This window comes from Eschscholzia californica, unplaced genomic scaffold (assembly GCF_041429995.1).
Source record: "Eschscholzia californica isolate CP2 unplaced genomic scaffold, dmEscCali1.0.p SCAF_2, whole genome shotgun sequence".
Taxonomy (NCBI): domain Eukaryota; kingdom Viridiplantae; phylum Streptophyta; class Magnoliopsida; order Ranunculales; family Papaveraceae; genus Eschscholzia; species Eschscholzia californica.
The window spans coordinates 22,566,734-22,580,333 of NW_028238309.1; the positions used below are offsets into that span (position 1 = coordinate 22,566,734).

Genomic DNA, 13,600 nt, shown 5'->3' on the forward strand with positions numbered 1-13,600 from the left:
AGACTATTCAACTCTAGAGATTTTACATGGTATAAGAGTCATAATTTTTTTATCAATCATGACTAGCGGATCTTGTTAAGTTACTACTAAGATGATTATCAACCCCCTCTATGAGCTTCATCCTTCGAAATCACCCACTAACATTATTATTACTCCACCATTAAATGGAAGCAACTTTCCATCATGGGCTCGTGCTATGAAGAAAGCTCTTAAAGCAAAAGGTAAGTTTGGTTTTGTGGATGGATCACTTCCACAACTCAATAATCTGATAGATTTTATTCAATGGGACAAGTCTAATGCATTGGTACATTCTTGGCTTACAAACCCCATATCTCTTGAAATAAAGGATTCACTTTGCAACGATAATGCTTCCGATATATGGAATGATCTTAATGAGAGTCTTTTTTTTTCAAACTAACGCTCCCGCAATATATCAAGTGAAGAGAGCGATTACTAATTGCAAACAACAAGGATTATCCGTCCCCGATTACTTTACAAAACTTACTACACTACAAGAATAACTCAACTCCTACACCAAAATCTCTCCATGCACATGTACAAAATGAGAGTCACTTATTGAAAGAGAAATTCAAGGCCGATCTACGAAATTCCTCCAAGGTTTTAATGATAGTTTTTCCGCTGTTTGGAGCCAAATTCTCACAATGGAACCATTCTCTCCATTGACTAAAATTCATAACCTTGCTAAACAAGAAGAGGTTGAACAAATGCTAACCTTTGATTATGCTTCTTACCATGAATCAGTTGCTTTAGCAACAAAGAACACCACCTCTAAGTCAAGGTTTGGTGGACTGTCACAATATTCTGGGCACTCCCCAGAAACCGCACCCACCACCCAACCGAGAGGAATTCTCAAGTGGTCGACTGGCTCAAAATCAAAATTCCAAAGGAAAAAGGTCCAAACCTCAATATGATCATCGCCATCAATTAGGGCATCTTGTTGAAATTTGTTACTTCCTTCATCGATTTCCGAAGGGACATACTCAATATCGTCAAAACAATTTAATTAACAATGACGACATTAGAGCGTATTCTGTGACTAAAGAGCAATATAGCTTCTCATGAAGCATCACCAAAATCAACATATATACCGATACATAGATGGATGATTTTACCCCTTATATCAACTTCATAGGTATGTCTCTTACATATCATTCATAGGTTGTAGTTCCGGGCGCTGCAAAACATATTTGTGCCCATTTATCTTCACTCATATCATTCGCTCCACTAAATCTTTATGTACATCTACCCGACTAATCTAGATCTAAAGTAATTCATATTGGATCCATATATTTTAGTAAAGACTTTTATATCAAGGATGTATTCCACATCCCATCTTTTAATTTTAATTTAATTTAGATTCCTGAACTTACTACGAAGCTTTCATGCAATGTAAACTTTAATTCATCCTGTTACGTCTTTTTTCAGAGCGGGGAGCATTCAAGGATAATAGCGAGTGGTAGAATTCAAGCTGGGTTTACTTCCTTCACTTAGGAGATAGTTTTTTAAATTATGTTAATTTTAATATTTTTTTCGTATTTGGCATTATAAATTAGGCAACCCTTGTTTTGATAGATTCAAATTTATTATAAATAAAGTACCTTTCGTTAAGTCTATTTCAAAATCAAAAACTCCATGTGATGTATGCTCCAAATCTAAACAACCACGCCCATGTTTCCCGCATAGTACATCTAGGTCTTCTAGACCGTTTCAATTAGTACATGCGGATGTATGGGGACCATTCTCGACCCCTTTCCATTCGGGATGTCGATACTTCTTAACATTAGTTGTTTATTTTTCACGATGTACTTGAATTTTCTTAATGATGTCCCAATCTGACACATTTAAATACATCGTTAATTTTAATAATATAACGATTAGCCAATTCAATTTTAGGATTGAGGAACTTAATTCGAGAAATGGTCCAATTAGTACATGTGGATGTATGGGGACCATTCTCAACCCCTTCCCATTCGGGATGTCGATACTTCCTAACATTAGTTGTTGATTTTTCACCATGTACTTGGATTTTCTTAATGATGTCCAAATCTGACACATTTAAATACATCATTATATTTAATTATTTAATGATTACCTATTTTAATTTTAGGATTGAGAAACTTAACTCGAGAAATGGTCCAATTATATTTCCAACCATTCAAACCTTCTGTTATGCTAATGGAACCAAATTTCTTTCCAACACTCTTCAAAATTGGTTCAAATCGAAAGGCATCATCCATCAAAGGAGTTGCTTTTACACACCCCAACAAAATGAAGTTGTTGAACGCAAACATCGGCATATCCTTGATGTAGCAAGAGCTTTACAAATCTAAGCTCCTCTGCCATTAGATTTTTCGAGGTAAATGTGTTCTCACCGCCATCTATTTGATTAATAAACTTCCTTATCTGATTTTTAAAGGGCTTTTTCCTCATGAGATGTTAGTAGGATCCCCCACCATCTCTTCACCACCTTCGAGCATTTGGTTGTCTTTGTTATTCCCACAATACTTATATCAAAACAAATATGGTTCCACGTACAAAACCCGACATATTTGTGAGATATCCACATAATAAAAAAAGATAACGAATATATGACATCTCTACGAAGAAGATCATCACTTCTAGACATGTTGTATTTTATGAAATTATGTTTCCTATGAAATACTCTTCACCGGATCAACTCCACTGTAATATTCTCGATCATGTGTACATTAATTAACTCTGATGAGGACAATCCTCCGACACTAGATTCAGGCACTGATGAGACATAAATATTTCCCATCTAATTCTTTTAACTTTCGCTAGTTAGTCTATTTCGAGACATAATTCTGATTAATTGCTTGTTCTCTTAGCCAGATTTCTTCTACAGAATTGAGCACGAAAAACAGATACAAATTGAAGAAATACACAAAAGGGGTATTTCAGTCATTTGGTGATGAAGCTATTCTAGTAAATATGGTAAACACTGATGATCTGATGAAGACTAGAGTCCAAGATCAACCCGTAGGCGAAAACATAAGTCAAATCGGAGTCCAGATGATAAAGTTAGGCTAAGTCAAAGTTGGGGTCAAACTTGCTTAACTCAATGTCAACATGGAGCCTTCAGTGACAGGTGGTGGACAATCTAACAGCGATGGAAAAGTTTCTGTACACAGGTGGCGTTGGCCAAGTTTGAGATTCTTAATGGATTAGAATTCGAGGTGCGCGCGCGCATCAATAAAAAGCTCAAAACGAGGGTCGAGGCCACCATGCTTAGCTTGGTAAAGAGATCAGCCAATTCTCAACCCTCTTCTCATATTCCGCCAAAGCTACATTAATCTGGTCATCTAGCACATTTAGAGCTTCCAGAATTTGATCCTTCTCCACAGCACGATTCCGTGCTCTAGCTGCCTTTTAAATTGGAGACAATGTTAAATTTTTGTTGAAGTAGGCTTACCCGATGAGACGTTTTGTCTGTATACTTTGTAATACTGGCCTCTTCTTACAACAAGAATAGAAGGAGATAAAAGAGAGATCATAAAGCGAGATGAAACTAGTACCTTTTTTTTTATGAAAATAGTACCTAGGTCGAAACGAGTAATGAACTAATATTTGCAGATTGGTCACAAATTCAAATCCATCTTCCATCTTTAGGAATTTTTAAGGTAATGTGTCGTGGGAAGTTTTGAAGGCAGCTCTTTTCTAATGCCAAAGGCGCCTCCTACGTTCACAAACTTCTCCAGTGTACTTACAAGAGGTCCTTTTAAAACTCCACATTTGTGTTCGCCCTTATTTCGTTTGTCTTTTTGGAACCTCATAATTTCTTTTTAACTCATATTTACTGATCACGTTTTCCTTTGTACCTATTCTTTTGTAAGTTGGAGTTTGACATCTCCGTCTGGTAAAATTCATCTATCCTATGGTAGAGTTATTTGCATCCCCATTATTCATTTTTTTTGTATATTTTTCAAAAATATTCTTTTAAAATGGCTCTTATCTCTCTTCCGTTCGAATGAGGATCTTGTTTCAAGATAAAAGGTCCTCTTGTTCTTTTTAACATATAATTTGTACTTCTCTGTTTGTACATTATTTAACTGTGTATACTAATTATTTACATTTACATTATTTAACTGTGTATACTGTGTGACGATGACATATAAAAGTCATTGGTTTGAATGATACATTATTTTTTTCTTTTAGCAATTCACACTTGTAACAAATTCTCGTAGAGCTTCGTAATGAAGCTCGGCAATTCGTGGTTAAATGATGGTATGGTGGTATTCGTTTTTTATTATTTAGTATCATTAAATGTACTCCCACAAAATAAAATTCTTAGGTCCCCTCTGCTAGATTGGAAAACCAAGTTTGTGTAGGTCTCCTTACTAAGGATTTGTAGGACTCCCCGTTTGGAGTCCTACCACTATTAAGTAGCAAGTTAAAATATGGAATGTTACTGTTAAAGGTAGATGATCAAAATGGTCCAGTTCTGCATGCAGGCATGCTGATGTCTAGCTACCACAGAAGTTTCAGTTTATTGTACTTTTCTATACTCATCCAGCAGCATCTTCATCATTGCTATTACTTAATATATGTCAAAAGGTATATCTCAGATCAAAGGCTAACCCTGTCCAAACTGTTTATATTCATGCAAGTATGCAACTATCTTCATCTTAATCATAACATGGTGACATATACACCTTGTATGGTCCATACCCAGCCAGATATCATACCCTCTCTCTCTCTCTCTTCTCTCTCTCTTCTCTCTCTCTTCTCTCTCTTTCTTAATGAGAGAACCAGCAGTGAGTAATAAGAACCATATTCATGATGATCAATCGTCACATAATAAGCCAAAGAAAATAAAAATTCATCATCAAACACAATATGTTGGCAGGAATGTTCACTGATTCATATTTTGATGTTCAGAATTTTATTGATTATACCAATTACTATTTTAGGTAATGGGTATTTGAACTTCTATAAAGATGTTTGACAATATTATAAGTTCAATTGTTATATGTCTAGGGTTATTTACTTATTTTCTATTTATCTTTACTTAATTGATGATGATATATAGTTGTTCCTTGTGAAATTCTTGTGTGTGTGTGTCTGTGTTTTTTTACGTGTATAAATATACATTTTGAAGGTATTAATTTTATGGGGAATGCTATAATTAAATATAATTTTAACTTAGTCTTTGACATGGAGGTGACTCACATTCACTAAAAGACAACGTTTTATCAAAGTTTAACTACTATCTGGACCGTTCTTTTACTGGATGAATCAGAGTGTCAAAGATTAAGTAAAAGATTTATGTACTTATAGCATTTTTGTTAGTTGTTAAGCTCAGTTTAGTATTAAAAATATTGTAAATGCTTGAAGACATCCCACCATTGGTTCCCTATGCGCCACAGGTCAATAGTCAGAGATAGCCCACTTTTGGTTCTCCTGCTGGTCTATTAGTTGCTCTAGAGAGCACTCCATGACTAGAACTGCTTGAGGTAGTCCAAGATAGCCCATGGATATATGATTATGGTTGTTGTAGCCCGAGTTAGCCCACTGTTGGTTCCCATTATGCCACCAATCAATAGCCCCAGATAGCCCACTTTTGGTTCGGTCGTCGGCTATCAGTGGTTGGAGATAATAGTACTATATGATTGTTATTGCCCGGAGGTAGGCCAAGACGATTAATGCTAAACGGCTTCGGAAATAGGCCTACCACGGGCTGAAAGCCAACGTGGTCGGCTCCCAATGGATGGGTCGTCTGGAGAAAGAAACGGTCAGTTCAGTGGGAATTGACCACGTCCACTTTCGGGTTGTGGTCGGACCATTTTTTTCGCGCCATTTAGCGTAGCTGGTCCAAGAAAGCCCACAGTCCATTATGGTCGTGTAGCCCGAGTTAGCCTACCATTGGTTCCTGCTACTAACCCTTGCCTGCAATAGCTTACCACTGGTTCTGGGTTAGGGATGCACTGATTCAAGGACACACTAAAATTGAAAAAAAAAATGCATTCTGAAATAGGCATTACTTTTCAGCCAAGTTAGGTGGCTTGTCATGTGATTTGCTAAGGCAATGTAGAACTTGATAGTACATTGTTATTAATTCAACTCCATCCATACCTGCCCTGAATATGATGAAGTGACATCCCCATTATTTATTTTCTTTTATCCTTTATATATATCTCCAATATTAATTTATTTTGCAAAAGATAAAAATCTAATGTAAATTAATTTAATATATTATCAAATATAAACTTACTAAAATTTGAATCTTGTGACTTGTTTTGGTTATAGTTACAATACTAATATTTGATATTTGAGGTAATGAAATTTTTAATAAAACTTATATATACAAGTAAACATTAAACTAGTCCAAATCAACTTTGACAAGTCGAATGCAAGAATCAAACAAGAAATAAATATTAAATCAATCTGAACCAGGCGATTTAGACAAATTAGATCTAGTTTAAAAGAGAAAACACAATCTTAGTCTTTCACCTTCAAGATCTACATTGTGTAAGCTTACTTTTGATATCATTGGAATCTAATGAATTGATTTATACAATCATTTTATGGATGCTTGAGTTTTGAGCTCGATATATTTAGTGATATTTTTGTATTTCTTGTATATCTGGTCTTTCCATAATGCATAACCTAATTGTCTCGTACTTCTTATTCGCCCTCATTACTTATACCAAATATTTTTCTCCATATTTAAAAGTAAAACACTTGCTTATAGGTTAACAAACCAAATTACTTAATAAACTCAAGTTCATAACATTTTAAACCAACAAGCACACACTTACTAATTACTACTATTGTAGTTCTAGCAACTTTAAACATAAATGCATCAGAATCAAACCCTAATACTTTCTTCTAGAATCATAAACCCTAATAGTACTTAACCACAACACTAAACAACATAAACAAACACACAAGCAAATGATGACGATAATGAAACCCTAATCAAGATTCAGTAAGACCAGAGATAATCAAACTCAGTACTCCCAACAGGCATCCTCATCTTCTCCGCCGTCTGATGGTTATCCGATGACGATTCTTCCATCCAGTTAGTCTGATGATGATCATCTGTTACTGCCATTGGAGCAGGAGCAGGAGCAGAAGCAGTATGTGGCAAATGTGAATAAAAAAATGGCATCTGGAGTTTCTCTTGTAATGATCTTAGGGTTTGAAATGCTGATAAACCAGCTCCATGCCAACCTAATTGTTGCATCGATGATGATGGATCAACTATATTAGTAGTTGAATTAGTATTGTTGATCAAAGGTTGAGATGATCCGAACCCAGATTGATGGTTGGGATTAATATAACCAGCTGAAGTACTAGTAATAGTGGAGAAACAGGACACGTGCGGCTGGTAATGCTCTTCGTTCTCATAAGAGCAACTATCAGTCAGGTGATCAGTTTTAGGGTTTATAGCATAAGGTGAAGAATCTAGTAAAGGCGGAAGCGTCGATGAAGACGGTGGTGATCCCATGTTCTCTTGATAGTTCCCTCCACCACCACCACCGCCACCTTGTCGGATTCTCCTTCCACCATAACCTCCACCACCGCTACCACATCCTCCACCTCCACCACCACCTTTTTGAAATACCCTTGATATCACCCACTCATCCTACAATCATGGAGTTTTAGGGTTTTACATAAAACTTGTTAACTAAAATAACTAACACTTCAATAATAATACATAAATGTGAAAAGTAAGCAAATGACAATTTTACCCTTGGCTAGTAGGTTTTGCTGAGCTAGATTGATGGTAAAATGGGGATAAAAGTGGCAAAATGATGAAAATTTAGGAAAATCCAAAGAGGCAACAAGATAGATAGAGAGAGAGAGAGAGAGAGAGAGATGATAGAGAATACCTTGGAGCAGTTAGAGAGAAAATGATAAGAAAGTTTGCCTTCAAGACGATATTCATGCATGACCCAATTACTTTTCTCACCCTTAGGAGCTCTCCCTTTATAGAAAACCAAAGTCTTCTTCATCCCAACTAGGGCTGAAGTTTTTGAGCTGTAAATCTCTCTATCTTTTCCGGTTGCTTTCCAATACCCAGATCCGGTTGCCCGGTTTGTTCTTAGACCCGTCGGATATTTCCTATCTCTGAGACTATAAAAATACCATTCTTTTTCTCCCATCTTTGCTTTTCCTATAATTATACAATTTTTAACAACACCCCATGATTAGAAACTTCAAAATAAAATTTAGGGTTAGGGTTTAAGGATGGATGAACATATATATACCTGGAAGATCCCAAGGTTCACACTTGTTGAGATCAACTTCAGCAATGGCTCTAACTGTGAAACTACTATCAAATACTTTCTTGATGAGGTAATAAGTTATGAGTTCTTCATCAGTTGGATGGAAACGAAAACCAGGTGGAAGATTTTGAGTTTCATTGTTGTTCAAATGAAACAAATTCTCCATTTCTGAAACTTCAAATAAACCTGAAAAAAAAAAAGTTAACTTCTTATCATAATATCATGAAAACCCTAGCTAGATATAGAAACATATGATGATATCATGAACAAATCAATCACAAAAAAGGGTATTTCTTCTTTAATGCACTGATTAAATAGAGAGAAGAGTATGGAAAAGAACTTCAAAAATTGAAGATTACCCAGATGAAAAAAAGTTATAAAATCACAGAAATCAAGACTATAAAGTTAGATGATAAACGTTTACCTTCTCAATTGATTTGAGTGAGGGTTTTGAGAAATGGGGTAAGGTGTTTTATAAGGAGTACTATTTTGTAAAGTATGATTTTGTAAGGAAATCTGGGTTTCTACCCTCTCTGATTTTTGTTTTGTTTTTTACTCAGTAGTTTTCTTCTGCTCAAATACAGAACTTATCATATGGGTTTAGAGAAGGAGAGAGGAAAGAGGGTAGAGAGAGAGAGAGAGAAACAGAGTGGAGTGGATGACTCTGAGACAGAGAGGGGTTCTGTTTTAGAGTATGCGTGCGTGTGTGAGGAAGTGTGCAGGTATTTCCCTGTCAGTGAAGAAAGTGAAGGGGTTTGGGTTGGGGAAGAAGAAGAGAACAGAAAGCATTTATTAAATAGGAGTTAGAGAGAGAAAAAAAAAAAGATTTTAGAGGGTGACAAGTATAGGGACCCCTGGTTGATGTATAGGGGTTCCCAAGATATTAACCTTTTTTTGGATCCAGCTGCCCCTATAACTGATTTGTAGGGGGATATCTTCAATATCACCCCCTCATTATGTCCTCTTCCACCAAATACTCATGATTTTCATGTTCTCCGTCAATATCACATCTCCTGTCTCCCTCACCTTCATCTCCATTTTTTTCTTCACCATATTATCTCCTATGTCTCCGTCATTTTCTTTTTTCTGGGAGAAGAGAAAACTTTTACCTTTCACAACTCTCTCCTTTACCACCTTCGTCATCTTCAACTCTCCAATGAAGGTAGGAAGACGCAGAGGACTCTTCTTCTTTTGGTAAAGAATAAGGGAGCAAAGATATGAGATAATCTGATTTTAGGGGTTCAACAGAGTCAGTGGGTAATATATGAAGATTTAAAAAGAAACCTTTAAGATAAACCCTTCGGCCCCTTTGGTTCGTGTGAAAAATTTGAACGAGAAACCATTCTTTTCCAAGAAAGAAGAAAAGAAAAAAAAAAATATGTTGTTTGGTTAGATTGTGAAATTCTACCAAGACAGAGCCCGTATCACAGCCGATTCGATTTTTTTTCATGGTTGTCTCTCGATGAGGGTCCGATGTGCTTAGGAGACTCGTGGCGACCTCCCATTTCAGGGCTCAGGTGGCAAAACTTTGTTAAATCCACCTCAAGTGGCAAAGATTTGTTAGACTCGTGGCGACGAGGGTCTGCTTATGTAATTCTTTGGTTATAATGATGACTTCTTGACGTGGTCGAAGCTGAAAAATATTTGGACTAACACGATCAAAGGATATTTTTTATATTTGTTGCTTCATTTATGTTCTAAAACCTAATTAGGGTTCTTCACATATTTAGATCAAGAATAAAAGATCTGTGAGAGAGAAAAGGATCGAAAGGGCGTAAAAATGAGACGATTTCTGATGACAATAATAATGTAGATGAAGCTTCCAGGCACAAAAGTTGTCGATAGTGTAGAAAGTGTAGGGATGACGAAGATCGTGATGAAGGATTTGAGAGATGAAAAGAAATTGGAGGCATCATCAAGATGGCGATGATTGGATTGATAATGAAAATCAGGTGGATGATGAAGCAGAAATTGGAGGGTTCTTCGCATATTTTAGAGATAAAATGATAGATTGGACATCGAGAAGGTGGTTCAACAAAGAATAATGTGAGACTTTCGATAACCAAGTGGGAGTAAAATCGTATTTCACCGGCTTGATGTTAGAATAGGATGTCGTGGTAGTTCAAATCTCCACGATTGACAAATGACAAGTCGAAATTTAGAGTATCTCAAGTGCAAGGCTCAATTTTAAAAACTTCAAGCGCCTCCAACTATTTATAAACTAAAAAAAAAATCTCCAATACAATCTCAATTAGAGTCTTAAGATGATTTGGTAACATTTAATTCTAAGATGTCTCAAGATCAATATTTGGAATTCCTCTTGAAAACTTCAATTATCCACGTAAACATTTTTTATATTAAGTACGAAAAATTCTTATTCAGGCAATGTTACCTAAGTAATTTTTAAGTTTTTTTACGCTGTTACATTGAAAATATTTTTTATTTGAAGACCTTAATAGTGTCATCTGAAATGACAAATTCAATTGAAACTTCACAGTAAGAAGATCAAAAAATTCAATTTTTCGAGTTTTGCATCGGAAATGTTTTTACAATTTGCGCGGTTCATTCTGAATCTTATTGGATTTCACCCCGAACCAAACGTCCCTTAGAGAAAAGGAATCCCTACAAAATTGGTTTCCCTTACACAATGTGGGTGGCCCTATAGACGAGGATGAGAAGATATGATCATGGATCGATAAAGCTGTTACATATCTCTTCTGTCAGCACCGTACCATAATTAAATAATCGTATCGACAGAGATAGGTTAAATCCCCCATCTCTCTCTCTCTCTCTCTCTAAAATTCCCTTACTTCGTTTTCATGTGTTATTGTTCTTCACTGTTTTGTTTCTTCTTTGTCTTGTCCTTATTTCTTTTCTTAAGTCCATAAAAGGAGGTTTAGAACTGTAAAGTTATAAGAACAGAACAACCAAATTATCATAAATGAACAAGCTACCTCAATTTAATTGGTAGATCTGCACCGTCCATTAATGGGGGTAAGTGTAACTCTATTGACCTTGTCCTTAAAACATGAGTTCCAACGGTTTCTACTTGATAGGATAAGAAAGATGGTGGCTCTATGGTGTCCATATTATTATCCCTCTATGCGTTCTCTAAATCAAAATTTAGGACCCATTCATGTCTATATGGGGTCGAAACCAATAACAGGTAGTTCAATTGGTACTGCATTCACTTCATAATAAGGAAGTTTTAGGTGGATTGTTGAACTTTGGTATAAATAAAGTTGTTGGAAAGTTTGTAGGCCAATAATTTTATTGAGAATTAGACTATTAGTTTCTGTAAAATTTAAATTTGGCGGTTATGTTTTTTATCACATCGTATTGATATATATATCAATTTCTTTGTAATGACCTTCCTAGTCAATGTCCAAAAAGATAATGTGGGGTGGGGGTCAGAATAGTAATTTGGGCCACCTACATACCTTAAGAAAAATGTCAGGAAATACGAAAATTCGTTAAGACTGTGACTTTCTCTCCTCTTTCACAAAAATAGATACAAATTATCAGAAGCTTTAATCATAAGAAGCCACATCGATTTTTTTCTAAAATTCATCTAATTTCTTATTTCTTAGCACTAGTAAATTGATAATGATGTACTAAGAGATTTGTAACTAATAATAGTTTCTTCTCTTGTCTTACAAATATTAAGTTTAATATTTCTTACTTTTACAAAATAATTTTTTCTTTCTCTGCAGTTAACGCGGCCATTTATGTATTTTAGTGATATATGCAAGAGTGTTGGACTCGTGCTCTTATACTTGCTATATGTGGAACTTGTCCTATTCGATGTAGACCATCAACATGGGCCTCACGACCAAGTCATTGAGCTCACGGTCGAGTCCATTAGGGTTAGATTTGAGAGTTTCTATGTTTTAGTATTTCCTACTAAGTCTATCTAGAAGTGTCTAAGTTCCTATAAAGGAAGTCTCATCTGTCTTTGTTATTCAGATCTTTAAAGAATATTCAATCAAGTTTATTATTAAATTTATTATTAAGTTTATCGTTTCGTCGTTTATTATTATTTTATCGATTTATTTAATTAGTTGATCATAGTTTTAATGGTGGATTCTATTACTTTTACGCTTCCGCAACAACCTACATCAGTTGGTATTAGAGCTTGAAGAAACTGGGAACAAATGAACTTTTTTTTATAGATACGTCTCTTCTTGATTGTTGGAAAAAATTTCCACGTTTATGTATCTTAAATCTATATTGATCGAGAAGATGAAAGAAAAATTCATAAAGTTTCTATAATTTCACTCTTCGATGGTCAATTTCATATAAATTTCTGGATTCAACACATGGAAGATTGGTTCCGAAATCACGATGTTAATGCCAAAGATAAGGTTTTTTTTTAGTTGAGCAACATATGTCCGAAAGAATCTATGAACAATTCATTGCAATGCAATGCAATGCAATAGAGACTCATTAATCAAGGGAAAAATACATAGACGATTGGACTACATTGAAAAATATTTTCAGGTATGTTTTTCTTCCTTTCGCTGAATATTTATCTTATGTAAAAACAAAGATTGGATCGAGAAGACAATACTCTAAAGTTAATTCTATCTCTGTGATCAAGGATATTAAAGGATAAGTTCTTGACGAAAGAAACATAATTTTTCAATAGAAGGGGGAAGAAGAAGTAAGTACTTCCCTTCATCACACCTCTACTTTAGCCGTGGTACGGAACACCCAAGCCCAAACCAATTATTTAATTCGTATGCAATTCCTGGAGTAGACATCCTCGCATCCAATCATAAAATTCTTCCGCCGCAACTATTTTCCACTTCGCCTCTTTCTCTATCAAATCTCTATCTGCAAAATCCTCTTCAAACAATGGTGAAAAAAAAAGATAAACTCCTCTATTCTCGAAGAAATTGAATTGCATAATGAAGGTCGTCTAAATAAACAAAAATCATGCGGGATGACTTCTCTGCGTTACTTCAACAGTTCAACATCATCGGAACTGGATTTCTTCAGTTACAACAACAACGATCACCTTCGTCTTCGCTTCAATCCAAAACTAAAAGTTTTAGCACCACCCCAAGAATCGCCACCATTAATACTCTTCGTCGTCAAAGTTCCTACTCTTCACCTGACGATGCAGAATCGTTGTGGAAGAAAAGTCGCCTAGAAGCTGCTGTTGAGAAAGTAAGAGAAAACCTTAAATTAAAATTTTCAATTATGAGGGATGAATTTGGTGTAGTTCCATGATTAGCTACTATTCCTGTTGGGAATATAAAAGAGTCTCAAACTTACCTGACAATGAAGGAAACTTGTGAAATTTTTGGATCAAACTTTATGAA

The 13,600-nt window shown here is 35.4% G+C and overlaps 1 protein-coding gene across 1 annotated transcript; it reads right to left on the bottom strand.

The window, feature by feature from the left end:
• Window positions 1–6,736: 6,736 nt before the first annotated feature.
• On the bottom strand, window positions 6,737–9,041 carry CUC2 (NAC (No Apical Meristem) domain transcriptional regulator superfamily protein). Its single transcript, XM_086657949.1, has 4 exons — window positions 8,698–9,041; window positions 8,256–8,459; window positions 7,878–8,161; window positions 6,737–7,630 (listed from the first exon to the last, which is right to left on the bottom strand). Exons 2-4 carry the CDS (start codon window positions 8,437–8,439, stop codon window positions 6,968–6,970), a joined length of 1,131 nt encoding a protein of 376 aa, XP_086514075.1. The 5' UTR covers window positions 8,440–8,459; window positions 8,698–9,041; the 3' UTR covers window positions 6,737–6,967.
• Window positions 9,042–13,600: the final 4,559 nt, after the last annotated feature.